This window comes from Epinephelus moara, chromosome 21, assembly GCF_006386435.1.
Source record: "Epinephelus moara isolate mb chromosome 21, YSFRI_EMoa_1.0, whole genome shotgun sequence".
NCBI lineage: Eukaryota > Metazoa > Chordata > Actinopteri > Perciformes > Serranidae > Epinephelus > Epinephelus moara.
The window spans coordinates 14382762-14410418 of record NC_065526.1 but is presented as its reverse complement, the minus strand read 5'-3'; the positions used below and the strand labels follow the sequence as shown (position 1 = coordinate 14410418).

The following is a 27657-nucleotide window of genomic DNA, read 5'->3' as shown; positions in this document are numbered from 1 at the left end:
GCATGCTCGTGCCTAAGCCTTAGTGTGAGTACATACTGTATACGGGTATGTGTGTGTGTATATGAGTGCGTGTTTGTTTGTACATGTTCTCTCTCTCAGCAAGCCGTGTCCCAAGAGCTACTTACTGTAATACCCTATCATACTCATCCTGTCATCAATCTCTTTACCTAACACAGACAAGACATACGTATGACACACACACATGAATACACACTCCATCTGGAAAGGATAATAGTACTGTACTCAAAGAGAGACAGAGAGCGCTGTCCTGTGATTGTGTTAGGATTCAGTGTGTGTGAGTGTGTGAGAGTAGGAAGGGGTTAAAATGGCTAAAACGTTTGGGGAAGGCAGGAACCATGCTGGCTCTGTTCCCGCCCCCTTTCTCAGCTCTGACCTCACTCTGAAACTTGTTCCCCCTTGTGTGTGATGCACACACACACACACAAACACACACCGACACTTGCTCAGTCACATGCCTATACACTGCTCACTGACGCACACGCTCGGGCGCTCGCACACACACACACACACACACACACACACCTTATACAGATCTGTGCACATTCTGCAGGGCGCTCGGACAAAAAAATAACACACATAGAGTGCAGGGCTACTGTGACAGACTGGAGCAGGAGAGCAAGTTTGTCCAGGGAAAGGAAAGGTCTCTGTTTGTTCTGTGATTAAAGGTGGAGCAGCCAGAGGGGAGAGGAGGAAGCAGAGAGAGAGAAACAGAAGAAGAGCAAGAGAGAGAGAGAGAGGAAGGGAGAGGGGGAAGAGGGCAGCAGTGTTGCACCACATTTAGACCCGGAGCAAAGACAAGATGTACATGGGGGACCGATTAATGGAGCTCTGCTGAGAGTGATGAAAATCTTTCTTTCTGCGAGGCAGACAGACAGGCAGCAGGGAGTGTGCAGTTCTCATATGAGGAATTCAGGTGCTCAGGAACACTCCACATTTATTCAGATCATCCCAAGAAGAGCAGATTTTCACCAGTAGCATGGATTGCATCACCCCGGTCATCCTGGCTCAGCGCGGGAGCCACCGGTCCTAAAGCTGGTGTCCACTCCTGCCAGAGGTAATGAGAACTCCTGGGAAGCCGTGGAGAGCCGGACAGCCCGACAGAGCGAGACAGACGAGGAGGAGGGCCGCGGTTTACAGGGATGAGAGCAGCCACAAGCTGAGAAGAACCAAGAGAGGGAGAGGAGCGGAGCGGCCGAGAAGAGGAGGGTGAGGACGAGTTAAAAGAGAGTATAGGCTAAAAGAAAAGATGAGTGTGCCGACGAACTGTGGGTTCTGTTACTCCGTGGAGCGGAGTATCACTGTGCGCAGTGGGAACATATGGGGATCGCCGTGCGCTGTCAACAGGCCTATTGACATCATACAGAAACGCAGGCGGTAATTAAGAGCTATCTCATTTACTCTCACTTAGTCCTTTTGTCTTTCTCTCCTTCTCAGTGTCTGCTTTCATTTCACACACACATGCACACACGTACATACAGCATGTGTAAAATCTTATACATGTATATGGAGCATGATCCTGTTGACAAAAAGGGGCTGGTACTGAGGGCAAAGTTAATTTTCCCTTCTTTTTTTTGTAATCATTTTAGCACCTGGAATATTTGACAATTCCATATATCAGTATTAATCGAAACAGAAAAATGGAGCCAGGATGCTGAAGTACACCAGACTTACTCGAGAATATCAACATCTTTCATAGCTGTATCTGTAATCTGCAGCCTGCATACAGTCTTTTATCAGCTGCAGTATTTACCAAAAACATTTTTTTGCTCTTATCAGTTGTTTTCAGTTCATATCTGCATTTCCAAAAATATTTTTTTATCATATTTCCTCTTGACCCCTTCTCTGTTAGACTAGGCACCGCTCCAGGGAGTGATTTGTTTTCTCGTCATGCAAAAGACACCAAATATTTCTTAAATTTGAAAACCTCTTAACAAGTGTAGGCACGAGGGAATTGTGTGGAAATAATAGCTTTTGAACAGTGCATGTAACTTTGAATTAATACTTAAATTCAGTTTATTCTGCATTTAACACTTATGCCACGGTTGTGGCTACAGACAGAGTAACTGTGGTCTTAGTTTGTTATGTAGCTCAGCCATGACTTGAAAATTATGTCACAAGCTGTAATTTGAGATGTGTAACGGATAGGGCTGCCATTACCAATTATTTTTATTGCTGATTGATTTTTTTTCCTCAGTTAATCAATTACGTCTGTATAAAATGTTGAAAAATGATGATGAGTGTTTCTCAGAGGCCAAGATGACATCCTCAAATGTCTTGTTTTGTCCACAAGCCGAAGAGATTTAGTTTACTGTCTTAAAGGAGTAAAGAAAACAGAAAATACTCACATTTAAGAAGCAGGAATCAGAGAATTTTGACCATTCTTTGATTAAAAAATTCCAATTATTAAATTAGTTGGTGATTAATTTGATAGTTTACAACTAATCAAGTAATTATTGCAGCTCTAAAAACAGAGAGAGAAATGCAGGTGGTTGTAAATTTCTAAAGAATTTTAGCCAACATCCAGCAGATTTACATCACTAACTTAAAATATATTCCAGTATATAACTGGATATTTAGATGTGTTGACAGTTACGAGTGAATTCAGAGACATAGATTTGACATGGTGGTTAAATTAACTAATTGACTGTTGCTGCAGCTGTAACCACCACTCGGCCTGTTATGTCCCAAAAAAAGAAACTTGCAGCCTTTTCCCAGCTCTGTCACTCTGCAGTCAGTCACGGCGTCCATGAGAAACCCTATTTGTTCTCTGCGTAACATTCAGCCCCTTTCCCATTTAGCTTTAATGCCACCGTCCTTTTTACACAAATATTCTCACAGAAAAAGTCCACCATAAGTTTTGATAGTTCGCACATAATCCTCAGTGCCAGCGGGGAGGCTGTGAAGGAGGACCTAGAGATAAAGACGTGTTTACATTACAGTCCTCTGTCCTCTTTCTCAGGCAGGAGCCTTGTTGTTTATCAGATATAATGCAGAACAGTTGTGAGTGTGGGGGTTTTTACAGGGTTGCTGTTCTTTTAATTTAAATCCCCTCCAGACCCATGCCAAGATTTGACCTCTGCTCTTGAACAAAAATGTCCTCTGCGGCCAAAATTTCAGGGGTAATGCAAAAGTATGGAAATGTCACACTGCTGCTCAGATTACTTCAACCTGTGGATATAAAGAGCAGCTAGGAAATTCTCTGCCCGCTTAATCGCAGTTTTAAGAGCAGTGAGATCAATTCATGTGCCCAAGGAGGTGAGTCACACGCTGGGAGGCCGAGACGGTGGAGCTTTATTTGGGTTGAGGCATCGATCGTAGCGGGGACACTGGTGATGGAGGAGCAGACTTTGTTAGAGTCTGTTTATTCTCTGGAGGAAAAGCAAGAAGCGCAGCAGAGACACATAAGTTATGAGCTTTGTCAGTGCCCATTTTGGGAAGCATTTGATATGGCATAAGAAGTCAACACTTCATAGATTTTTGAGTTGAAAGTGATTAACAGCGATGATTGGTGGTTTTCATTTGTACATTTTGGGGCTTTTGAAGCATCTTTTTTTAGTATCTCACTCTCTCTTGCTCTACTTCCTCTCCAGTTTTCTTTCTTTCTTTCTTTTTCTTTATCCTCCTTGTCTGAGCAATCTACCTACCTATCCACATGAAGTAGAGCACAGTGACATCCAGAGAGCTGATGTGGGCACTCACACATGCCAGCCAGAGCCCTTTTCTATACATGTGAAATATACTCATGCATGAGTGCATCCTCATGTAGCAGGCATGAGAAAAGCTGACAAGATCATCCTTCAGGTGGAGGAAGGATATAAATCTTCAGCTTTCGACATCAGACACCGAAGGGTCTCGCGTGCCTTCAGTGCGTGATTTAAAACTCAGTTATCTAACCACAAACATCCAGATAACAGTAGCCCTTTCTCCTTAGATGGATAGGTGGTGAGAGTATGCAAGTTTTAACATGTTCATGAGTGCAACAGGTACCATTCAAACTGAAATGTTGAATACATTTGCTCTTGATATTGTGCATACCACACCACTTCATGAGTGGCAGCCGTTTACTTTGCCCAGTGGCGGTTATCGGTTTCTCTTTTCAGCTTTGGGCTGTACAGGTAACACCTGCTTTTCCTAAAAGATGACAGATGAGAGGATTCCCTCTGAATTCCTGGGACAGGAGCAGCTTATTGGCTTTGATGTGTAACGTTGCTTTCATTTAGCCTTTGATTTCAATTTTATGAACTTGGAGTTGATTTAGGCTGTGAAAGCAGTCCATAAGGCACATTTAATTTGACTGTATTTGCCAGATCAGAACATGATAGAACCTGGGTTTTAAGTCATGCTAGTAGCGCAGCACCAGGGATGGCAATGTTGGTCTGTAGGTCCAACACCTCGGTTCAGACTGAAATTTCTGATTTGTACAGACATGCATTGACCTCAGAGGATGAATCTGAATGACTGTGGTGACCCTCTGATTTTCACTTTGACACCACCATGAGGTTGACATTTGTGGTGAGCCTTCAGAGAAATGTCTTAGCAACTATGGGATGGAGTGTCATTGCAGTTGGTCCTGATATTCATGCCCTCCTGTATAAACTTTGGTGATTCTTTGATTTTTCTCGTCACGCCACAATCAAAAATTGTATTTGTCCAATTCCCTGTGTAACGAAGAGTGTCAAGGGCCTGATACACATTCTTGTCAGCTCACCTTGAGCCATCTCAGCACTTTGGGATAAGCTAGCAAAACGGTAAACTTAAGCTGTTTTTAATGTCATCTTTTCCTTAACCCAAGAGTAAACAATTAGACCTCAGGCCTAACTGTAACTTCAAACAGAGGTCATTTTTTACGCTTAGATTTTTGCTTCCTGTGATGTTTCCGCTGGAACGGCTGGGCATCCAGGGCTAACAAAATATTTTTTTATGTATGTAGGTATGAGTAGGTATGGAAAACATGAATGATATAAGCTGTATGCCTTTGTACTTGACATGTAACTTATCTCTATGTCTAGTTTGCCTAATTATCCAAGCTTCAAACCGAAATAATTCAGGATTTGTTCTCAGAACATGTATGACTCTTTGTCGCATTTGAAGAGGACTCCATATATATATGTTTGCGTGTGTGTGTTTAAATAAAACATCCAAGAGTCAAGTCAACAAGTCTTGATTAAAAGTACAGCTACTTGCCTCACGACGGATCACAGAAGCTGTGCTCTGATGTCAAATTGAAAATTAAATGGCATTTAATGGCTCCATTAGTTTGAGCCATGCTGCTCTCCTACCATTTACAGCCTGCTGTGCGTCTGTCCACAGGCTATTGATCTAATTTCTTTCAACGCTGTCTGCAGAGGGCCAAGTCGAAAATGAAGTGGCAGTGACACTGAGCATTTTGCAGCTATGACAGCCAGTGAATGGATGGAAAAATCCTTAAAGATTATTTCTAAATGAACCACTGACAGCAAATACAAGTATGAGCTTTGTTGGGTGTTTGGGAGTGAGAGAGTGTGATTTATGCACAGAGTAATTTAATACGAATTAAGAGTCTTACAAAGACGACAGCTTTGGCAGGTTGCATGTGAGTGAGGTAACTGAGGTTTAGCTTTAGAAGTGCATTTCTTAGAAACCTAATACTCTGTCTTGTCAGTTGAACCTGGGAGGAAAGGAGGGGGAAAGAGAAATCTTCATCCGCTCGATTTATCAAAATCTTCAAGTGTGAATGTTGGACGTACTCTGATGTTTCCGACGCCAAACCCTGTCAAGCAGCTTTCCATTTTTTTCTTGTTGTAGATAAGTTTGTGGACATAAACTCTTGTCTTTGAGCTGGATACACACCGCGTGTGCCAGAGGTCAGTGATTATCTAAATTTGCCAGGTCAATGTGGCTGTGATTAATGAATCTGTGCTTTCAGTCGCATTATACGAATCGCCTCATTTGCAGAAATTATTAAGTCATCTTGTGCCCTCCACAGAACATAACTCTCACTGGTTCTGGCGAAGGAGAGGATTTTATTGTAATAAATGTGTCTGAAAGTGTTTCCAAAGCATTTCTTAAATCATCAGTGGCTTCTAATGGTGGTCTGGCCCACAGGGAGCGTCACAGCCCCTCATTTATCTCCCTCACAAGCGGGAGGCACAGGTCCACTGGTGTTGGGTTGCAGGCCTCACACACAGACACACACACTGTACTTGTGTGGGATGTGGAGTCGGGCTCGTACCTGTGTGTTTGTACGCTTGGAACAAACCCCTCGAACACAATTTTTGGTTGTTGGATCATTTGTAACGAGTGTTTGCAGTGTGACAGGCATTATGGGCTGAGTGCTCTGCTAAAACCCCACAATTCTACTGTCCAGTAACGAGCTTTCCAGACACAAGCGCACAAGCATTACTTTTTGTAACATGACAGAATAATTGCACAATTATGTGCTGATGTGTGTGTGTGTGTGTGTGTGTGTGTGTGTATTTGTGCATCCATGACCATGTCTAAAGACAAGTTGAGACTTTTTCCTGTGATATCCAGGAGTATTTGGCATCCGGTACTTCTACTGTGTATTCAAGCATGACGCAAGATGACGCATTTTGAAATTCTGCACTGTTTATCTCAAATTTAGACAGAATGCGTGCTTTACTTATATTGTTTGCTCGTCATCCTTTCGTAAAAGAAGTGGTACCTGAATACAGGCATGAAGATCTGACTGGTTTTAAGCAACGGCTGCATTTTACGTTCAGTTTAAAAACGTCCTTAATTCCTTCTACACGGTGCACAGTGTTCTCATGATACGAGAATTTATTACTTTGATACATAACCTTAAAAAATATTAGTTCTCAATACCATTTTTGATTTGATTTTTGACATTAAGAGCATGAAATGTAACATTTTTATTCAAAGATAAACATAACCAGGCCATAACATGACAACAGAATGACTGCAGTAAATATTAACAGAGTTAATAAGACAGAGTAAGAAAGTCCAGCTGTTACCGGTGTATTGATACCACGGAAAATTAGTATTGAAACCGTTTTAAATATTATAATATCAATAAATTAGAATTTTGACAGTATTGCTACATGTTCACATTGCTGTTAAACTTTTTGTTGCATAACCTCTTTGTGAGAAGAACTAATTAGTTGAAACTTGACCCACAGTTCTAGAAATCGTGATGTGTGTACATTTAAATCTAAATTTATGTCTCTTTTTTCAGGGTTGATGTCATTTGTTTAACAGATTTGGTCTTAAATCTAAGCTCCCTTTACCACTCAAGAATGAATAAAAATGGTAAAAAAAATTTTTTTTAAAAACTCCAAAACACCACATTAAGGCACCAAGCCCTTGAGGAGCGCCATAGAAAAAGCTGTGCTGTGATTTGGCATCATAAACTTTGACATTTGGAGATTTCTGTATGAATTGCATTGTTCAGCAGTTGGATGGCAAGCACTTCTGCTCTGAAATCATGCTAAGAAACCCCATTAATAATGTCAATAATACCAGCATAGCTAGCTTTTAAACTCTGCTTCAGCTTTTAAGGTTGGTATTGTATCAAAGCTTATCCTAAAAAACCAACAAAAAAAGCTCTAAATATTGTCTGAATTCAAAGTAGATTTATGCTGTCAGGACAAAGCCACGTACTGGGTGCACATAAGGGTTCAGCATGTTAAACTCATATCATCATCACACATTTATTTCTCTCTCTTTTCCCACATGATGTCTGATGTTTCTCTGCGGTCTCATCTCACCTCAGGAACCTTTACCATTAATACCTCACACTGCTCATGTTACGACACTTTTATAGACCATGTTGTGAACTTTTCTGAACCTTTTCTCTCTCCCTCGCTCCTCACTTCCTCTCTTCAGAGCCACCACTTATGTTCATTTCCCTCCAATTCTTCTCCTCTCACTTCACTGTTTTCTTTGCTGCGCTATACGATCCTGTAGGATAATAGTGCATATATGTAGGTACTGTAAGCTCACTGTAAATCTCTTCTGGTCTCCGACTCACTCAGCTTTATTAACCACTGCCAGTGTTTCTAACCTCACTCCGTCGTCCTTTACACAATGCAACAGTGTTGTCCTTATCTGCAAGTTTTTTATAAGTTCACTTAGGGAAAGACAAACAGCAGTACTTCAACCTAAGGAATGCCTTTATAGTGAAAGACTGGCTATCCAAGTCTCATTTCGCAGAACAGGCACAAAAAATGCAAGTATTTCTCAACTATTTGACTGCACTCAAACTGCTGGATTTTTTTTTACAGCTGATAAGAGTGTATTGAACTTAAAACCAAGCTGCAGATTTTTAGGAAAGAGAGAAAAACACTGCATAAAGTTTATCATTTAAAATTGGCAAATCAGTCAGCTTTCTGCTCACCTACTCGATCGTGACACTGCACCCAACTAGCTTGTACCACATTGATTGATTAATTATTAACAGAGAGACTTTCCTCAGCAGACACTTCACACTGTTAAAGGGACACATTTTCAGCTTCAAAATCCAGCAGTGAAATTTTTTTTAAGTGCACCCCACCAGTTCACGCGTCATGACGGCATTGTGTTGTTTTACAAAGGAAAGATCTGAGGAAGAGGGCTGGGCTCTGGGACGGCGATTACAGCCATCAGAGAGGGAACACCGAGAGTACAGTTCACATGTAATAATAATTACACACACGGAGACATAATGTGTAGACACACACTAGTTTTGTCTTTATTTTTCTGTCTGGCTCTTACTTTTAGTTGTCCTGAGTTCGTAGCAAAATAAACCGTTCTGATTTAAACACAGTGGACAGACAATGACCTCCAGTAAGACCACACACACATACGCAGACACACACACACATGCACAGACACACCTGTTTAATTTATAAACCAGCTGCTGGTTTTGAAACAACTCATTCAGGTGCTACGAATGTGTGTGTGTGTGTGTGTGTATTGCAGTGAAAAAAAACACAGCCTTATATAAAGTAAAAAAAATAGTCTTTGTTGTCTTTGACATAGATCCAATTGTTTCCACTATATCTGATAAAGTTGAGAGTTTAATCTTATTTTCTTAAGCAATAAAATTCTCTTTCAGTAGTCCACCAGAGAAACACACCACACTGGCTCTTTACAAACTTGTCCCATTATGCAGTACGTCTGTCTCTTAACTCTGACTTCTTTTATATAAAGGTCAGTGAAGTGATTCTGTGTTCCTGCCTTTCTGTTATGTCAGCTAACACTACATTGACTCACATTCTTTTAAAACCATTTTTCACTGCCTGATTCTGAACAATGCACATACATGGATATCGCAGCTGCATAACGTCTATATATAAAAAAGGTTGACATATTGGCCGTGTTTTTGTTGGGTGTGAAATGATAAATGACAATGCCTGAAAGGTTATTCTTTGTGTTGCTATTCATACGTGCTTTCCGAAATAATAGCAGGTAAACTGTACTCTTAAATTTAATGTTGCTCTGTTGCTTTCAGGGGGAGCTACAGGATATATGCAGTGTGCAGCCGTTTCCCTCATGTTTTTTAACAAGGGGGATTAGGCAGTGACAGAGACAGGGGTACAACCAGGGAGGGCTGGGAGCCAGATCTAATGTTTTCATGCATGCTGCTGCCCACACTAACGTTCTACCACTGAAATCAGTTAAAGGGAGAGTTTGGGGAAATGCTTTTATTTGCTTTTTGCAGGAAGTTAGCTGAGAAGATCGACACCACTCTCATGTCCAACGGTCGCAAAATTCACCTCTAAAGCTCACTGAATAATGCGTTATATATTGTTAGTTTAATCACTACAAAAGCAGAAGTGTAAAAACAGCAGTTCACCATTTTACAGGGGTTATGTACCAAATTATTCCTTGGCCAGCAGCAGTTGCCAGGCAAACAGTGAAAACTTTAGGAAGTCACTGCTCCCGGCCAAAAAATTGTCTCACACCAAATACGCAATATTGGGTCTGTCTCACACAAAAACCCAGCGCCACTCACCCTTGTTTCTTTTTTTCCCAGTGGCCTCTTACAATATTGAGGCGAACAAATCCCCTGTGTTCTAAAAGCGTTTTCCACCATTAGGTGTATGAGAAAAGCGTCTGTTAAACAATTGACAGGACACCTTGAACTGCAAACAAGGTCAATTATTAGTCTTTTTATTACTTTTTTTTTTTTTAGTAGTAAGTAAAAAATCTGTGACATCATCACAGTGTAAAGTCTATGAACTGAGCTGGAATGCAAAGGCAGAGCCAGTGGGTGACACACTGCCAAGCATGTTCAATGGCCTGCACATCGCCAAAGTAGAAACTTTTTTGGCATACGCAACAAAAGCAATTCTCATTGGGCCAAATAGGCGCCACCTTGGGGTCATGTATTCAGATCTAATAATACATTCATGCATGAATCCCCCTTAAATGGAGAATTGAGCTTTTTACTTTTGTCTGTCCCCAGATTTTAAGATAAGCCAAACTCGCTGTCTCCTGGCAATTGCAAAATCCATGTAAAATCTGTGCAAGTTAATCCATCCACCTGACAGGTGTGGCGTATCAACATGCTGATTAAACAGCAAGATTACTACACAGGTGTGCTTTGGGATGGTCACCATAAAAGGCCACTCTAAAATGTGCCATTTTATCAAAAGACATGTATTAGATTTCACGACCTGTGAATAAAGGCAGCAAAAGTAAGAACAAAAGTGTTGAATTTAAATTTTTGTTCAACAATCGCACTGACCAAGAGTGCTGTTTTTGTGCTATTTTCAGCTCTGACGATCTCAGGTATGTAACATTATTCCAGGAAGAAGGTGCAGTTTATTTGAAAACGTATTTGCATAGTTGTGTTTGAACCGTGGGGATCAAAAGCTGTAGAATATTGTGAGAGTACAGACAATGTTGATTTTGTTTTTTACACGTGTGCGCAATTCTCAACAAGAAAGTGAAAAGGCGTAGTTCCCAAAATGTTAAACTTGACATCTACTTAATATTCTCAATGCCGATACCTATTTAAAGAGAGTTCAATACATGTATGTCAGCTGCAAAGTACTCAGAGTTCATATTTCATAGTAAAACTATTCCCAAAAAGCAACTAGCTAAGACGAAGACACACTGTCAGCTGTTTGAGATTCAACCACAACTGAAATAAGGATTGTAGCCAGAATATGCGAGGCGTAGAGTTTACATAAGACTATTGTAATTTAATGGAGGTATACTTTGTATTCATAAAAACACACCACCGCCACCAGGTTGTCCGCATTGGCCAAATAATATGATGTCACAGGAAAGGAGAGGAAGGGCAAGACAAACAAACAGGGTGGTTCTCCCTGCGTGTGAGGGGCCACAGTGAAAACAACCAGACAGCTTTTATCCCACAACACACACTGGTGACTCTTGTGTTAAACATAGAAAATGTCACTGTGAATTTGAAATTGCTCCAAGAGCACTTTTAAAGTCTGCCTCTGTAATGTGGCCAGATTTACCACCTCCATGGTTGACTTTGTTCTGTGTGTTGAGCTTCAGGGTGTGGACTCCCAGCTGCTGGTGCGAACTTTGTGGTCTCATTAAAATCTTCCTAATCCTTGTTTGCTCCAGAACATCTTTCATGTGTCATGTGCAGATATACGCACAGCCTGGACTTAATGTTTAAACGCCACAGCAAGAAAAGGAGTCAGACTTATACACTGCAGGTCTTCATTTGCCTCATACAGCTTTCAGCATGCTCATTGTCACGTAATAGAGATTATTCCAAATTAGCGAAGGAAATTCAATACCCTCAAACGTCACTACACGAGATCTGTGTTACATGCAGTCTAAGCCTTCTTTTAAATGTCTTGAATAAATTGCTGAACCGGTCCTGCAAGTCGGCGCTGGTGTAACAAATTCTACCTCTGGCTGTGTGACGGCGCAGGCCTGGGAATGATGAATGAAGGTTCAGATGACAGCTTGCCCTGGTTTACAGGCCTATCTCCGCTCGCGCTCTCTCTCTCTTGCTCTGCCCCGTAGCTCCTGTATTTTAATGCTCCCCAGATGGGATTGACGTTGCCGTGACAGGCGGTGACGCAGGCGGGGTGTCGAGTATCAGGGCCACTGACAGGTTACCATCAATCACACTTCTTACCAGCCAGCCACTTAAATAACAAACGCTGTAACACACCTCTCTCTTTACACTTTTTTTTTATTTGGGCTTTATGTTGCACAGGAATGTTGGCTTCAGTTTGGGCTACAGAAAGTAGAGTCAAGTGTGTGTGTGTTTGTGTGTCTGTGTGTATGTACGGGCGCCTTTGAGGCAGATGTGAATGAAGCCTTATGTGCAAATGCAGATGCCAAATCAGGACAGATCTTTTTAACCATATGTGGTCCCAAAGAAGTGGCATGTGTTTCAGCTTGCTTTGTTGTCTTGGACTATAAATATCTTCTTTATCTTCTCTGCACATGAACATCTTTTAATGTGTCTCATTTACAGTGTAGGGCTTGGTGATTATTCAGTATTATCATGTTTAAAGTTACCTAATTTATTTAGCATTTAAAAAGCAAAGTGGTTTGCACCAACAGCCTGGTCTCATAGAAATGCATGAAATGGAGCAACACATTCTCACTCCCATATTGTCAAATACCCCACACTTGGTCAGTCGCCCGACACATTAAACTACGACGCTGCATCAGTTTTGGACGCTTGGGGGCTGCGTACCAATTTATGCATATTACATGCATTGCGTCTTTTCAAAATAAACTTTTGTTTTGCCAGGAAATGTATAGTTTCCACTTGTTAAATGCAAACAATCTCTTTTCAAAAGAAAGCTACAATATAGAGAAAAAAAATTTCAGTTTACCCTCTTAGGTTTCGGCAACAAAAGCACATAGTTAGGTCTAGAAAAAAATATTGTAACGTAATTCAATGTAGAGTTCTCAGTCTCAATCTGAGCCTGAGGGGTCCCGAAAAGCTTTTTCGGTCTGTTGAGAGCTCTAATGTAATGTCACATCACCTCACTAGCGTAGCATGCTACACATACTAGCACACTACATTACATTTAAATTACTCGATTGACTTTAGGTGCCATACAAGAAAGGAACAGCAGACTCCCGGATGAAAGTCCAGAGTTTGTTGCTCCATGTGTCAAAACATGCTGCTGCCCAATGTGTCTTCTACTGCTGCTAAAGGGTGCCTGGGTGCATTGGTATCTGACGCCAAGGGTCACTGACCAAGCATCAGCCTTGGACAAGTTGGCAGAATGGGTTGAATGGACACAAACTCATTACATGATGTGGTGGTGGTGGTCACGAAATGTGTTCTTGCTGGCAACATGAAAACAATGCCAATGCAAAGTCAGTGAGGATCTCTTGTTGTAGTGAACACACAACTTAAGAAATTAGAGCAAGAGAGGGTGGATAGAAAGGCACTGTTTGTGTCCTGTGTGAAAACAAAAGTCAGTGTAGGTGCTTGACTTTCAAGACTTAATGTTACTTGCATAACTACGCAAAGTGCACAAGTTTTTGTCACTTCCGTCCTGTATGTAGTAGTAGTTTTAACCGAAACGTAACAATTTTTTGTTCTTTAAACCTAACCAAGTGTTTGTCTTTACCTAAACCTAAACAAACTGCAACCATTTCACAACGTTGATCATGTTAAGGACATGTTTGAAACTGCAACAGTTGGTAATAGACTTTGCATTATCATTGTTTTCCTGTTGCCATCATGTACTCGTAACACATTTTGTGCACATTTTAAGGTTGTCTCCATTTCACATATTTCTGTGCTGGCACCAACGTGCTTCACAAAAACAGAAATGTATGTATACACACACAAGCATAGAGACATAAGTGTAGAGATGAATAAAGCAAGATTAGAGTAGAAACAAGTTAAAAACAATTTAAACCAAAGATGCATCTTAAGAACATCAACAGACACAGTCTTTCTCATCGCCTCCGGGAGGCTTTACCAGAGCTGAGGAGCCTCTACATAAAAAAACTCGCCACAGTGGGTGGATCTGAGGGGTCTGGAGGTGCTGTAGGGGTGAGGAGCTCTGAGACATATGTAGGGGTGAGACTATGGAGAGCTTTGTAGACCATTAGAGGGATCATTTATTGACTGTCAGTGTAACTTATATCTATATGATCATATTGTCACTACAAACAAAATTAGACATTCAAGTTTTATTTTTGCACATGTAAATTCAGAGGGTTTTTTTTCTGGTGAAATTCATAGCGGTGAACCACAGTTACATTATTTTTGCATGTATTTTTCTTGAGAATATCTGTTATCATATAAGACAAAGAAATCCTCACATTATTCTAGGCTGGAGTATTTTTGGGTGAAGGAGGAACTACTTAAACAGATAATTTGTTATCAGAATTGTAGTTGATTAATTTCATGGTTAAATCAACTAATCAGTGAATTGACTGTTTCAGCTCTGTGGTGTATTTCCACGGTGGAATATTCAGGATGGCCAGCTCTTGCAATCTCACCAAAGCCCAGTAGAGGGACCCTGTCCTCAGAGGGACCTCTTAGATTTATTTCAGTTCCTCAGATGGCACTTACTATACACATCAGCCATCACTCACCAACAAGTTTATCTGATATATTATTTAACAACACCCTCCTACTCAACAGGATCTTAAAAAAAGATCCCTTCTGTTGTTTTTATGTTTACCACTTGTGGCTGAGAAAGGGAGAGAGAAGAGGTGGGTGGGTGGGTGTGACTGGCTGGCATGTGAAAGACACAAAGACAATAGAGTTGTGTATGAAGACCAGCCATCCAAACAGCCACAGTGCCTCTGTGGGAGCTTCCTGTCTGCACGATGTGCATGCTTAGCCTGAATGCTAACCTTTGACCCCCTGAAAACACAAAATGCCTCAGCTGACATATTTAGAGGACATATTGTAAAGAGTATGTATAGATACTGTGTACAATGGGCATGTTTTGGGGTTACTATTCAGAGCAAATACAATTCAGTCGACATTCTCTGCATTAAAAATATAAATGTGCGGGTTTTTTGTCAGGTTTCAGTATAAAGGCAATAATTATAATCAATAATAGAATAGCAAAATATGATCTCCATCTGTGGAAAAAACAATAACACAATGGCCTTGAAATTGAACCAACACCTCTCTGACACAGCCCTGCAAAACCTGACTAGATCAGTACTTTTATACTGTAGATAGTATGTGTTTTAAAATCATTGTTGGAGTCTAGTTTGGATTCCCCCTTTGCTGTTACCTAGGCAACAACTACTCTGGATGTTCATGCTGCTGTGACTATTTTCCTTTATTCATATTAACCTGAGGGAGATCTTTGTGAATGTACTGTGAGGAATCGTGTGTGCAAAGCTGTATTGTTATTGTGTCTGTGTGTGTGAAAGTAGAAGGTAAAAAGTCCAGTCACAAGTTAGAGTCACGACTACACTCACTCCCCTGAGAGAGATGGGAAAACTGGAAGTGAAATAGCAGCGAGGGAAAGACGTGGGCGATATTCTGATCTGTGATCTAATTTTAGCTCGGCATCGGCTTCAAATAGAAACTTCTCCATAAATATTCATGAATGGAGGGAGAAAATGCGCTGCTCTGCGATGCTGAGGGGAAAGAGAGGCGAGGGGAGGGCTCTGTACTCTACCTGAAAGTCTATTTTTAGCTGCGTCGCTGCCTCTCTTGGTCTATTCCCCATGCATGGGGAGGCTAAATTTAGCTGCACGGAGGCAGAAGTGTCATGCGGAAACAAATATAGAAATCACAAGTTTATGGTCGGAGCACGCAGGGGCAGCCAGGGGTGCAGCATCATTAGGCAGGATGGAACAAGATAGATGTAGACAGCAGGATGAAGAGTGAGGAGTGGGTGTAGCTCCGAGCTCCATGTGTACTCGTAGTAACTGTGCAGGGATAATGTGTTCCCACAGATCAAAACTAGACATGTTAGGTGTGTAAGGTGGCACGTTGCACAGCTGTAGCACATTAAAGGCATCACGTACAAATGTGAAATTCCTAATTGAATGTTTAATCCTCACATCTGTGACACACAGACACTCAAATACACATTTGCAGGCGTGCACCCCACCAGCCCGAGCCACACTGGCCCAGTCACACAGTGCACAGTTAACCAAAAAGCACTCATGTGCATGCGTCGGAACAGGCTGTACTCTCTTGCTCTTTGAAATTGTATTTACTCTCCCCACTCTCTTTGCCCTATTTTACCCCTCACCCCGCTGTCTTCCCTCCCTCCCTCTGACTGCTCTCCTTGGCTATGTATAGTGCAGTCAGTGGGTCTGAATCTGTCACATGAATGGAGGGATGGGGGCTTCTGTTCGGTGTTACGTAATAGCCAGTAACACACCAACGTTTTGTCCTCATGCAGCATCCTAGCAGGGTAGCAGGGTGGGGAGGGGCACGGGAGGAAAGAGTGGAAAGAGGAATGAATGGGATGTTCGCATTCTGCAGTTGGTGCATACCTACTAGTAGATATTATAACGTAGAATTTCAGTATTAATGCTATCAAAGCTGTACTGTAACTAAAATATCTGAACAACTATTGGATGGACTGGCATAATCCTCAGATGATGAATCCTATGGACTTTGGTGCTCCCCTGAGTTTTCATTTAGTGCCTCCATCATGTTGACATTTGTGGTTTTGAGTCAAATATCTCGACAACTATTGGATGGATTGCCATGAAATTTTGCACACACATTCACCTTCCCCTCCGGATGAATTGTAGTAATTCTGGCAATCCCTTTAAGGCCCAGTGTGTAAGATTTGGGGCATGTAGCAGTGAGGATTGCAGATTGCAACCACCAGAAACTTCTCACAGGTAAATTCTTTCAGTGATCTTTGTCTAGGCGGTTTTTACCAAGAGCTGAATTATCTGTAGAGGTCTCTTCCTCCCTGAAACAAATGGACCCTGTGATTTTTTTTCTTTTCTCCAAGATATTTTTGGGGCATTTTGGCCTTTAATTGATAGGACAGACAAGTGTGAAAGGGGGAGAGAGAGAGGGATTGACATGCAGCAAAGGGCCACAGGCTGGAGTCGAACCTGGGCCGCTGCGGCAACAGCCTTGTACATGGGGCGCCTGCTCTACCACTAAGCCACCAACGCCCCGGACCCTGTGATTTAAACCAGTAAAAACATAGATGTTTTTCTGATGCTCTCATCTTCGAGGGGCTGCTAACAACAGTGACCATTGCAAATACATGAAAATGCACATGGTCCTGTTTGGTTCGTCCATTCTGGGCTACTGTAGAAACATACCTGTGCAACATGGTGAGCTCCATCAACGAGGACCCGCTCCCTGTGTAGATATAAACGGCTCATTTTAAGGTAACAAAAACATAATGATTCTTATTTTCAGCTGATTATACACTAAAGAAAACATACTTATTGTATAATTGTCATAACTTAATATAAGATTTAAATCTTTTCAAAGTCCTTTCAAAGTCTTGAAGTGTATGATAGGCATAATATGGTGCAAATGGTACTTGATAAACACATATTACATGCACATAAACATTTATTCTGTTGCATGGTGTTTATCAAATTAAATCATAGGTAGCTTGTAATGTATGGACCTTACACAGCTAAAGAGAATATTCAGAGTGGTGTTATTCAGTACTCTGTCCAGGAATCTGTGATGTTCTCGAGACTGTGATGATGTTTCAGTGTTATGTTTCATTATTTCCCACACTTATCATCAACAGACATCTCAAGCCAACACTCCCGCAGCCATAACGCTAGTTTTTTTTTGTTTACCTTGGATTTCAGATTTTATTTTTATTTTCGAATATCGCTTCCACTGCTGTATTTATTTGAAAAAGATTGAATGTGTGCCTCAGTCTCCAAAATCCTTCACGTTCTGCTAATGGTTGTTTTGCCAAAGCGTGGATTTCTCCTCTGGAGTTCCTCAGACTGTTTAGAAAAGGATACGCGTTGCCAAACGGAGCTGCAGGTTGACAGAGTCTCTGTGGGTTTGCATGTCAGCAGAGGGGCTGTGGGAAAATAGAGATGTGGATCAAGGCCGAAACGTGCCCAGACTGTGAAGAGAGGCCTCGCTGTGCCTTTATTTGGTGTTTTTTCTTCGTAGTCGGATCGTGTTTGATCAGGAGGAACCCCTGCTCACCTGAACGCGGGGCTATTTTTAGACTCACACTCACATGACCCCGCGTCGATACTCTGATGCTGTTCACACACAGTCGTTCTCCGCATGTAGATGTCCTCTGCATGCACACATACACACACTTGTGCCTCACCTGCATGCCACACTGTCTTCACACCTTTAATGAAGTGCACGTCATGTTGTTCTTTTTATTTCAAGTACGTACAGACATGCTGGCTGGGAAAGGTGGCATCTGGGATGTTTTCTGTTTTTCTGTCATTGCAGATTTTTGCTGTCATCTTTGTATCTCATTAACTTGGTGTGAGTGGGTCGGTTAAAATGGTTGGCCTGGCTATGACCGGAGGATCATTGAGAAGCAGAAATCAGAATTAGAAGCCGTTCTGTCAGCGGCTCTCAACACCCCCTTATTGTGGCTCCTGTCTAATTCTGCTCCTTCTTATCGCAGACCATTTTAAACGCAGAGCGGATTTTAGCCCATTTTGTGACACATTTCAGTGTGATAACTGCACTCCCACACATTTCACACTGTCTTATCCTTTGTGCCACCCTCTTAAATTTGTCATTTTTAGCCCTTATTTTGGTCTTGACTGGTTCATAATGGTCGCGCTTCCTTCTAAATGACACTATTTCCTGTCTTGTTGAAGGGATAAAAACGGCTGAATGTTGTTACCCGGTGTTGAAGGATTGTGCTATTTTTAGATTTGGAGTATTGTACTGTATATTCCTTTTCTCCCTTTCATTGTTACTGGAGCATTCTCAGTTGCACGAGCAGTACCAGTCTCTCTCAACTGGGATTGTTTTTGTCTGCCTTATTAAGAGAGTTCATATGGGAACCAGACAGTCTGTGACCACAAGCGTAACATTTTATTCATCATTTCAATCAGGAGAGTCTTCAGTGAACAATGATTAATTACATAGTGCAGGATAATGGGTATATTTAGGGGGTAGAGATGCCATGCTTCGTTTAGGAGTATTCCCCAGATGGAGTCTAGACACTGGTGGAGGTGAGGAGAGTTGGCTGAGGATGAGGATGATGGTATGCAGAGCAGGACTGGGCACTGGATGTGATGAAGACTGGTGAATGGGGTGGAGGAAGGTTGTATCTGTTCATACTGAAACGAAAACTGCCAGCAGCAGAGAGGGGATTGGTTTTAAAATGTGACCCCAATGATATAATTGAGTCAGGGAGATCGTGGCAAAAGCTGGTTGGATTAATTAAGAGTGACGCCCATAGTCAGCTGATAGAGTAGAAGCCGGAGAGTGAGGTAAAGAGATTTGTGAATGACTCTTCCTGAATGAACTTTCGCTAAGCTCCATATCCATATTACCTGCTGCACTCACTGACACTAATGCTGATACATCCAAATACAGATTCATGCAGGATGTGCATCCTGATAAGGGGTGTGAGAAAATATCGATACACTTGAGTACATTATCATCTTTTAATTAATAGTTTACATGCAAAGATTTGTGGCAGTGTTTCATATTATGTTGTGTTTAAACCCCCCACTGAGAGATCCTTCAGCGCTGTAATCTATCTTCAGCAATAAAACTCTTCCACTTCAACGTGACAACATGTTGCTAGTGTGTTACAGGGACTGTGACAAATATAAATGCAGATCCCACTGTTCTGACTGCATAAAAAGTTAAGTTTTTGTGGTGTGTTCAATGACACTTTTCCTAAAGTTAGATCTCAGTATATCGCCTTGCTTACAGTATGGCAATATATCATGATATGTATCTTATCCCAGATTCTTGCCAGTACACAGCCACACTCTTGATGCACGCATGCTCTCCAGACATTCTGATCTGCAGTATTTTAATGGGACTATTCATTCGTTTTCAAATGGCAACCCCTTTACCGAGAAGTGGGTGTCAAGGGTGGATGCATGACTGTTCCTTTCATTTCCTTTCCATGCTTTGGGGTAAATCTGCATGTTTGTGTTTTTATCCCTAAAATGTGTTTCGAGTCATCTGACCTTAATGTGTTCCCTTCCTGTCTCTCTTATTCTTGTTGATGTAGTTTTGATGTGGAAAATGGATTGTCAGTGGGCCGCAGCCCCCTGGACCCCCAGGCCAGCCCTGGCTCTGGTCTGGTCTTACAGGCCAACTTTCCTCACAGCCAGCGGCGGGAATCCTTCCTCTACCGCTCCGACTCTGACTTTGACCTTTCACCCAAAGGTCCCTCCAGAAACTCCTCCACTGCCAGCGACCTGTAAGTTCGTTACAGTTGGGAGACGCTCTGCTACGCGATATACAATGTTTTATATTTGATGTGTGTTCAGGAGGGCGGCTTGTAATCAAAATGTGTTACTTTATTCATTCAGGATCATAACAACCTTCATTTACATCATCTTAGTACAAAGTCTTTGGCCCTAATACCAATGTTAGATAACATACATGTTTATAGTCTATATAACAGACATGTCTGTAAATATTTTTCTCTGCTTGAATGTCTTACTTGTGCTGAGAGGTTTCCACATAGGAGGATGGTTGAAGGGTTGGCTCCTTGACAAGCTGCAGCAAACAGTTGCGGTCTAAACTTAATTTGCAAATTTGAAACTAGTCTTTTTGTCTTTGGATTCCCCGAGAGCGCTCTAAAACCAAAGGGACAAACTGTTTAAGTGCCGTGCCTTCTCTGTCATGACGTTGAAGGCTAGTCTGCACAAAACTCCCTCACAGACTGAGAGGGGTCAACCTTATGTGAATTTTTGATGCTTTCTTATCCCGGTCTTTCAGTTTAACTAGCTCAAAGGCCGTATTAAAACATGCTGTGCAAGGCGCGCGTCTAAAATCTGCACAGACCTACAGCTCAGCATTAGTCCAACCAGCTGTTTTTCCATCATAAATGCTTACAGTCTGCTTCACTGGGATTGAGGAAATGGGCAGATTTCTCGTCTGCTGTATCTTTTTTTTTTTTGGCTGTTTGTGTTTCCATAATGTCCCTTAAACAGTCCCCCCACACAGTTCATAATGTCTAAACACCTTTAAGTCTGTAAAGTAAGCAGTCGCAGCTCTCCTCATCGACTCTTGCCTGTCTGTTTTTGAAGGGAAGAAAGCTTGAAGCACTGGGAAGTCAACTGGTTGTCATCTCGGTGAGAAGAAACACGATAAAACAAAAACAAGATTAAAAACACTGACTCTGTCCCCTTCAAAGCCCTCTCCTGCATTCCCTCTAGACGGCTTCATAGCCTTTTCCCACCTCCCTCCTGACAAACGTGACTAAATATCAAACACTTCACCTGTGACCCCCCGTTAGACCCCCCTCTCCCCTAAAACACCCAGTTCTCCTTTGTTTGTTTTTGCATGTGACGCTTAATCAGAGAAAACCAAGTCTGTGTTTTTTTATTTACTTGTGAGTATTTACCAGTTCGTACTTGTATCACCCACCCTTCCACCTATCCCAGTCTGTTTCCTCACCAACCTTATTATACGCAGTGCATGAAGTCTGTGTTTTTTGATGTAGCTACATTTTATCAGAATGATGACAAAGGGGAAGATGAATGAGGATATCTGAGTAAGTAAATGTGGTAACTAATTCTCTGACTGCCTGGTTGCACAGACAGCCTCATTTTTGGATAAACTAGAAGTGATACCAGGTGCAGATTGGTTTCTATTAATATCATCTTAAAGGGACAGTTCACCCAAAATCAAAAGAACATTTCTTTCCTCTTACCTGTAGTGCTATTTATCGGTCTAGATAGTCCGGGTGGCTGTGGCCCCATTGGTGTGTGGGTGAGAGTGAATGGTTACTGAGTAGCAGTTGGCAGCCTGTACGGTAGCCTCGGCCACCAGTGTGTGAATGGGTGATGACTAGATGTCTATCCATTTAGTGTCGTAGATATCGACTGTAAAGATGTCTGCCTTCTCTTCAATATGATGGAACTAGATGGCACTCAGCTTGTGGTGCTCAAAGCGCCAAAAAGTACATTTGAAAAACTCAACAGCAATGTCTCTTTCTAGAAATCATGACCCGGTTACTCAAGATAATCCACAGACCTTGTTGTGAGCAGTTTCATGTAGGAACTATTTTCTTTCTACCAAACTACATCCGCCAACTGTGTCACCATGCAGACGGAAGCCTGTTTTGGCACTTTGAGCACCACAAGCTGAGTGCCATCTTGTTCCATTATGTTGAAGAGAATGCAGACATCTGTACAGGCGACATCTTCAACACTCTGCAACTCACACCTAAACAATATTGATTGATATATAGCACTACAGGTAAGAGGAAAAATATGCTTCAGATATGGGGTGAACTGTCCCTTTAACACAGTTGCTAAACCTTTTTATCTATCATAAATGAATCAATAGAATTTAGGAGCTTATTAATTGGTCCTCTCAACAGTGTTTCATGCCTTTTCCTCCTGTGTGTCCTGTTCTGTATTGCAGACATACAGAAGACATGATCGTCACACCATTTGCACAGGTGAGTCCTCTGAAACCTCTCCATCCAACACTTTGGATTCTTCCTTTTTGTGCTGTTTGTAAATTTGCCAGATGGCCCAATAAAAAGAAATCACGTCCACTTGTAAGCAAAAGACAGCAGGTCTTTACAAAACCTATAATACAGTCCAGATGGTACGAGACTGGGCTTCACTGGCTCATCGGAACAGCCCCTCAGCATTATGTTGGCCCTGCGACAGGATCAGGCATCCCGCCGGCGTTGCCTGGCTCTTGCGTGGGATGTGCGTCACACTTGTGCTCACTTTACACCGCGAAAGAAGCAGTGAATCCAATACTGCTGGATCATGCTGTTTAAAGTCGCATGCTGGCTGATAAGGGCTGCTACATGGGTCGGGCCCGGACACCGGATACTCTGTGGGCTTCCTCTGCGTGCTGAGTCAGTGTTTGGCTGCAGATGGAGTGACAGACATGACATAGAGGGGCGTCAGTGATGCCATCAAAACATCAGAAAGGGGAATGCCTCTGCGTAGCACTTCGGCTTGGAGGATGAAAGCCACTGTATCTGGTTTCAAAGGCTTGTCAGAGAGTCACATTAAACAGCATCTAAATCTGCTTCAAGATGAATTAAGTGAAGGCATGTGCAAGTGTTTAAGGCTTTGAATGAGGTGATGTCTGTGGTGTCATTATATCACAAATATGTCACATGATGATCTTGTACATTCAGTCTCTCATTCTTATCTTATAGGTCCTTGCCAGCCTGAGGACAGTCCGAAGTAACTTTGCCGTGATAACCGGCCAGCAAGATCGCACAGCCAGCAAGTAGGTTTTTAGAAAATGTATGATGATGAACCTTTTAGAGATCTTACCATCACACCTGAGAAAAGATGTATGACTTTAATTGCTGACTTTGGATGGTCTCTGTCTACAGGACGCGATCCTCAGGCAGCAACCCACCATCCATGTGCAAGACCAGTCTCGCAGGTTGGTCAGAAAGACAGAGAGATGACAAAGACATTATTGCAATTTATTTTGTAAGCTGTGAAATCTGGTTCACTGATAACACGTCAAAGTTATGAATCAGTAAATAGATATTATTTACAAATACATGAAATCCTGTGGTGATGAGGGGGAGTATTAAGATTATTTACTGAAGAAAAAATCTCAATACCACAATGTAAGAATACTCCTTTAAGTTCTTGCATTGGAAAAAACGTTAAAATTGTGTGTTGAAAATGTTATGCAAAGGATAATTTGGCATTTTTTAATCAGTGTGTTGCCTACAACAGATGTCAGTTAGCACACCCCCATGATGAAGAAGCAGGCAGGAGTGCTCACACAGAAGCTACGCAATTACTGCTGTGGATGGGGGTAGCAGCAAAACATTTTTCCCACCTAAAAAACAACATCAGTTTAAGTGTACACTATATTTAGAATATTTTCACAGCTTTACCTTGCCGTCAGACAGCCTTTTCTGACAGGGAACTGAAGCTGTTATCTATTCTATCTTCAACGCCACCAGACTCCTTTCACAAAGACAGTAATTTTACCTCACAGATCACAAGAGTTGCTGATCTACTTCTGCCTCAGTTGGTTTGTTTGTTAGGATTAGTTCGGATTTACCAAAGTCAGAGAACAACACAAACTAATTAACTGATCTACACAGCAGTAGGCCAGCAACTCTTGTGTTCTGAAAGGTAAAATTACTTTTTGTCAAAGGAGTTTGGTGGCGTGACAGCATATATGAATGGATATAGTCTGACGTCAAGGTAAAGCAGTGAAAATATTCCAGATATGTTGTACACTTAAACTGATATTGATTTTTTTAGGTGGGCAAAATACATTTTGCTGCAGCCCCTGTACACAGCAGTACATTGCATAGCTACTCCTGCCTGCTTCTCCAAACTGGGGGCGTGCCGACCACCATCGACTGTAGATAAAACACTGATCATGGATAAGTACCTCATACAAACTAATTTCAAAAGATCCAAACTATCCCTATAGATAAAATATGTATTATTAGTTTAATCTATGACTCTGCCACCATAAGGTCATTTTATCTTTTGGATGTGAAATCTTAATATGTAAAGTAACTAGTAACTAAAGATGTGGTCTAATAGAAGTGTTCCAAGGTTTATACAGTTCTTTCTGAAATTTGAACAGTATGTGAATGCTCTCCAAGAGTAGTATCCTTCCCATAATGCCTTGCTGTGTTTGTCTGGTGCAGAGGAGCCTCACCAGCAGCTGGCCATAGAGACTCTAGATGAGCTGGACTGGTGTCTGGAACAACTAGAGACGCTGAAAACTCGACACTCTGTCAGCGAGATGGCTTCCAACAAGGTACTTAAACATAATACACTAACACATAACCAACAGCCTCAAAGTGACACACTGAACATACACACCTGTCACAGGATAAAAGGTAGATACACACTGCCACATTGTTCAGGGTAACATTTTATAGAGCAAGGTTGCAGTGCACTTTCTCACATCTGTGCTGTGATTCATCCCCCTGAAGGAGTTTATTAGTCACGTCCATCTTGTTGCCATTTTTAAGGTAGTCTGACTCCATGAACACGGTACAGTAGATGACCCTGAACTCATCAAGGTCAAATCTAGTGCATTTTAAAGAATACACTTCCAGTGTTTTTATGTTCATCACATTGAAATAGTTAGTTTAGCCAAATTTTTGCCCGTCTTTGTTTGAATATCTAAAAATTATCAAGTTGTTCTTTCCACAACTGGTGTTCTCCATTTCAGAGGAGACCTTTAAAGAAGACTTCAACCACCAAATGACAATTTGTATATCAAGAGAATCAAAAAACTAAGAAAATTCTTGATGAATTAAAGTTAAAGGGGGGCGTATTTTTACAGTGTAATCCAACTCTAATTTATCTAGTCGTATGCCCAGTACTCCCCAAACACATGCATTTTGCTAAAACCTTGCTATTTAAAACACTTACGCATAGACAGTCTCACGCACAAACGAGAAGCATGCCTGGGTAAATGTGCATTTGAACTGTATTCAATGAAATGCACTAGCAGAGTTCAAATGCATGCAGTTGCCCGGTTGTGTTTTTCGTGTGGGTAAGTGTTATTAATTGTTCTTATTTACCAAAATGGGAAGTACTGTTGTACTTGTTCTTATGTTATACAGTCTCTTTTGGCTGTTTATACATCCTTGTACCAGTCATTTCTTGTTCTGTTATCACTTTATTGCACAATTTAAAAAGAAAAAAATAATTTTCTCAGTTTTTGGATTCTCTGTTCACTGTGGAGACGTGTGAAAAACGTTTTCTTCACAAATATAAAATAATGGGGTAATTCCTTTTATGGCCAAAAATCAGCAGTCAGATTAATTAAAGGAAATTGGTGTTTCCCTTTCAGCATGAAATACGTCAGCATTCTTTATTAGAATGAATAATAAAAGCAGTACGTAAGACACATTAATAATTTCCACCAATTTTTCAATGATGACTGGTAATCTTCTGCAGCCCAATTTAGAGTGGTCTCCATGTACAACACTAAGCCTGTGGATTGTGTGTGATGCACTGAAGTGCCGTTCGCCTTCACTGATCCTTAAACAAGTCTGAAAGCTCACTAATACACAGAGTCCATCATGAAAATATGAAGAGAATCTCCCGTCCATCAGCATACTGAAGAGGGGCTTATTCCATGAATGAGCAGGATGGTCTCACACAGACACTCCCTTCCCCCCACTCATGTGCAGAAAAATGTGAATGAGGTAGTGGGAGCTGGAGATGAAACGGCATCCCCCCCTTCATACACTCTTCCTCCATGTATCCCTCTCCTCAGACTGGAGCCCGGCACTCGTGTGATTCCACGATTAGCCCGCCCATGCAACCTGCACATGCTCACCACACACACACACACACACACACACACACACACACACACACACTTCCTTCCATCATATACATGTACATCTCCCGCCTTGCCCCCATCACATACGTTGCCTGCTTGGATACATATACCATTACACACGCCACTCGCTCACGTGGCGGAGGCCGGAGCTTCGTGGGAGGCAAACCCCCCCACCCCCCATAGCTGCAGATCAGTCAATGAGCAGCTTCAGTCAGTGGGGAAGAATTATTCATGCTGGCACTCTGGAACAAACAAGACAGGCACATTTGATCCCAGAGTGGACGAACTGATGGAGCAGTTTCATTCAAAATAGATCTCTAATGACTCTTGACAGTGTCTCTGATGAAGAGATAAAATTTGGGTTACCAAATTTAAAAAGATTAACAACACTACCTGACATTTCAAACACTCTCATCATGCTATGGCAGCCTGCTTTGAGGGCATTTCTGTGCCCAAAATACTTTGTTATCTTCTGCCCGCAATCATTCAATCGTGAAAATGGCCGATGTACTCACATCCTTGTGGTACGCAGTGTACAGTTTTTTATTTTTGGCAATATGAATGAAATCATGAAATCCCCCCTTCCATCCATTCAAAGCTTTTCCTTCATATCTTCTTCAAACTTGGTGCACATGGTGTGTCTCACTACCTCCGCCTCCAGCACACTTGTCCCTGCCCACTTTGTACGTCCCCCCACCAATGAGGGCCCTCTGCCTCTCCCAGCCTCTACTGCAGCAGGTGCCTGATAGGCTGCTATTCTTAGGCATTTTTGGAAGGAGGCGGGGATTAGAGTACCTCGTTCTCCCTCTGTTTACACACATATGGGAGCAGGCAGTAACTGAGTGAATGAGGGAGAGTCAGGGGGAGCAAGGGAGTGTGGCTTCTCCGACTTGCATCCTCGCATCCCACAGCATTCCCACAGCTATGCTTCCACGCTCTTGTTCTTCCATGGATCTCTGAGATATTTTTTTGTTATATCCGCCTGTTCAGCTCGTAGTGATCAAAGCCTCCACAGCACTAACCAGCGGACTGTCTGCTCGCTTTGGATTTTGCTCAGGCAAGCAGTACAGGAGCACAAAGTGTCCCTGCTGTCTGTCGAACAGGCAGTGCCGGAGGACGACCAGAAAGCTCTGCTCTCTCACTCAGTTTTATTTTTGCTCCCATGCTTGACTTTGCGCTGAAATGCCAGAAGTGAGCTATTCCATCTCTGTGTCGTGGATGTTCATTCAGGTAAGAGAGGAGAGGCGAGAGGATGGAGCAGGTGGGAGGGCATGAGGCTGCTCACATGTTGCTCGATTTGT

General features: G+C 41.9%; 1 protein-coding gene across 6 annotated transcripts in view; it reads left to right on the top strand.

Annotated features, from left to right (window-relative positions):
- Positions 1-27657, top strand: part of pde4ca (phosphodiesterase 4C, cAMP-specific a) — a 66663-nt gene that overhangs the window by 30607 nt on the left and 8399 nt on the right. For 3 of the 6 annotated variants that reach the window (XM_050032651.1, XM_050032646.1, XM_050032650.1), the window contains 6 exons: positions 20091-20282; positions 21118-21162; positions 22460-22496; positions 23220-23293; positions 23403-23455; positions 24699-24811. In XM_050032651.1, the coding sequence (XP_049888608.1) occupies positions 20091-20282; positions 21118-21162; positions 22460-22496; positions 23220-23293; positions 23403-23455; positions 24699-24811 (514 nt within the window). Of the gene's footprint in view, positions 1-465; positions 1396-20090; positions 20283-21117; positions 21163-22459; positions 22497-23219; positions 23294-23402; positions 23456-24698; positions 24812-26856; positions 27587-27657 lie in introns of those variants that run through there. The other 3 variants (XM_050032649.1, XM_050032647.1, XM_050032652.1) reach the window with 3 other exon arrangements.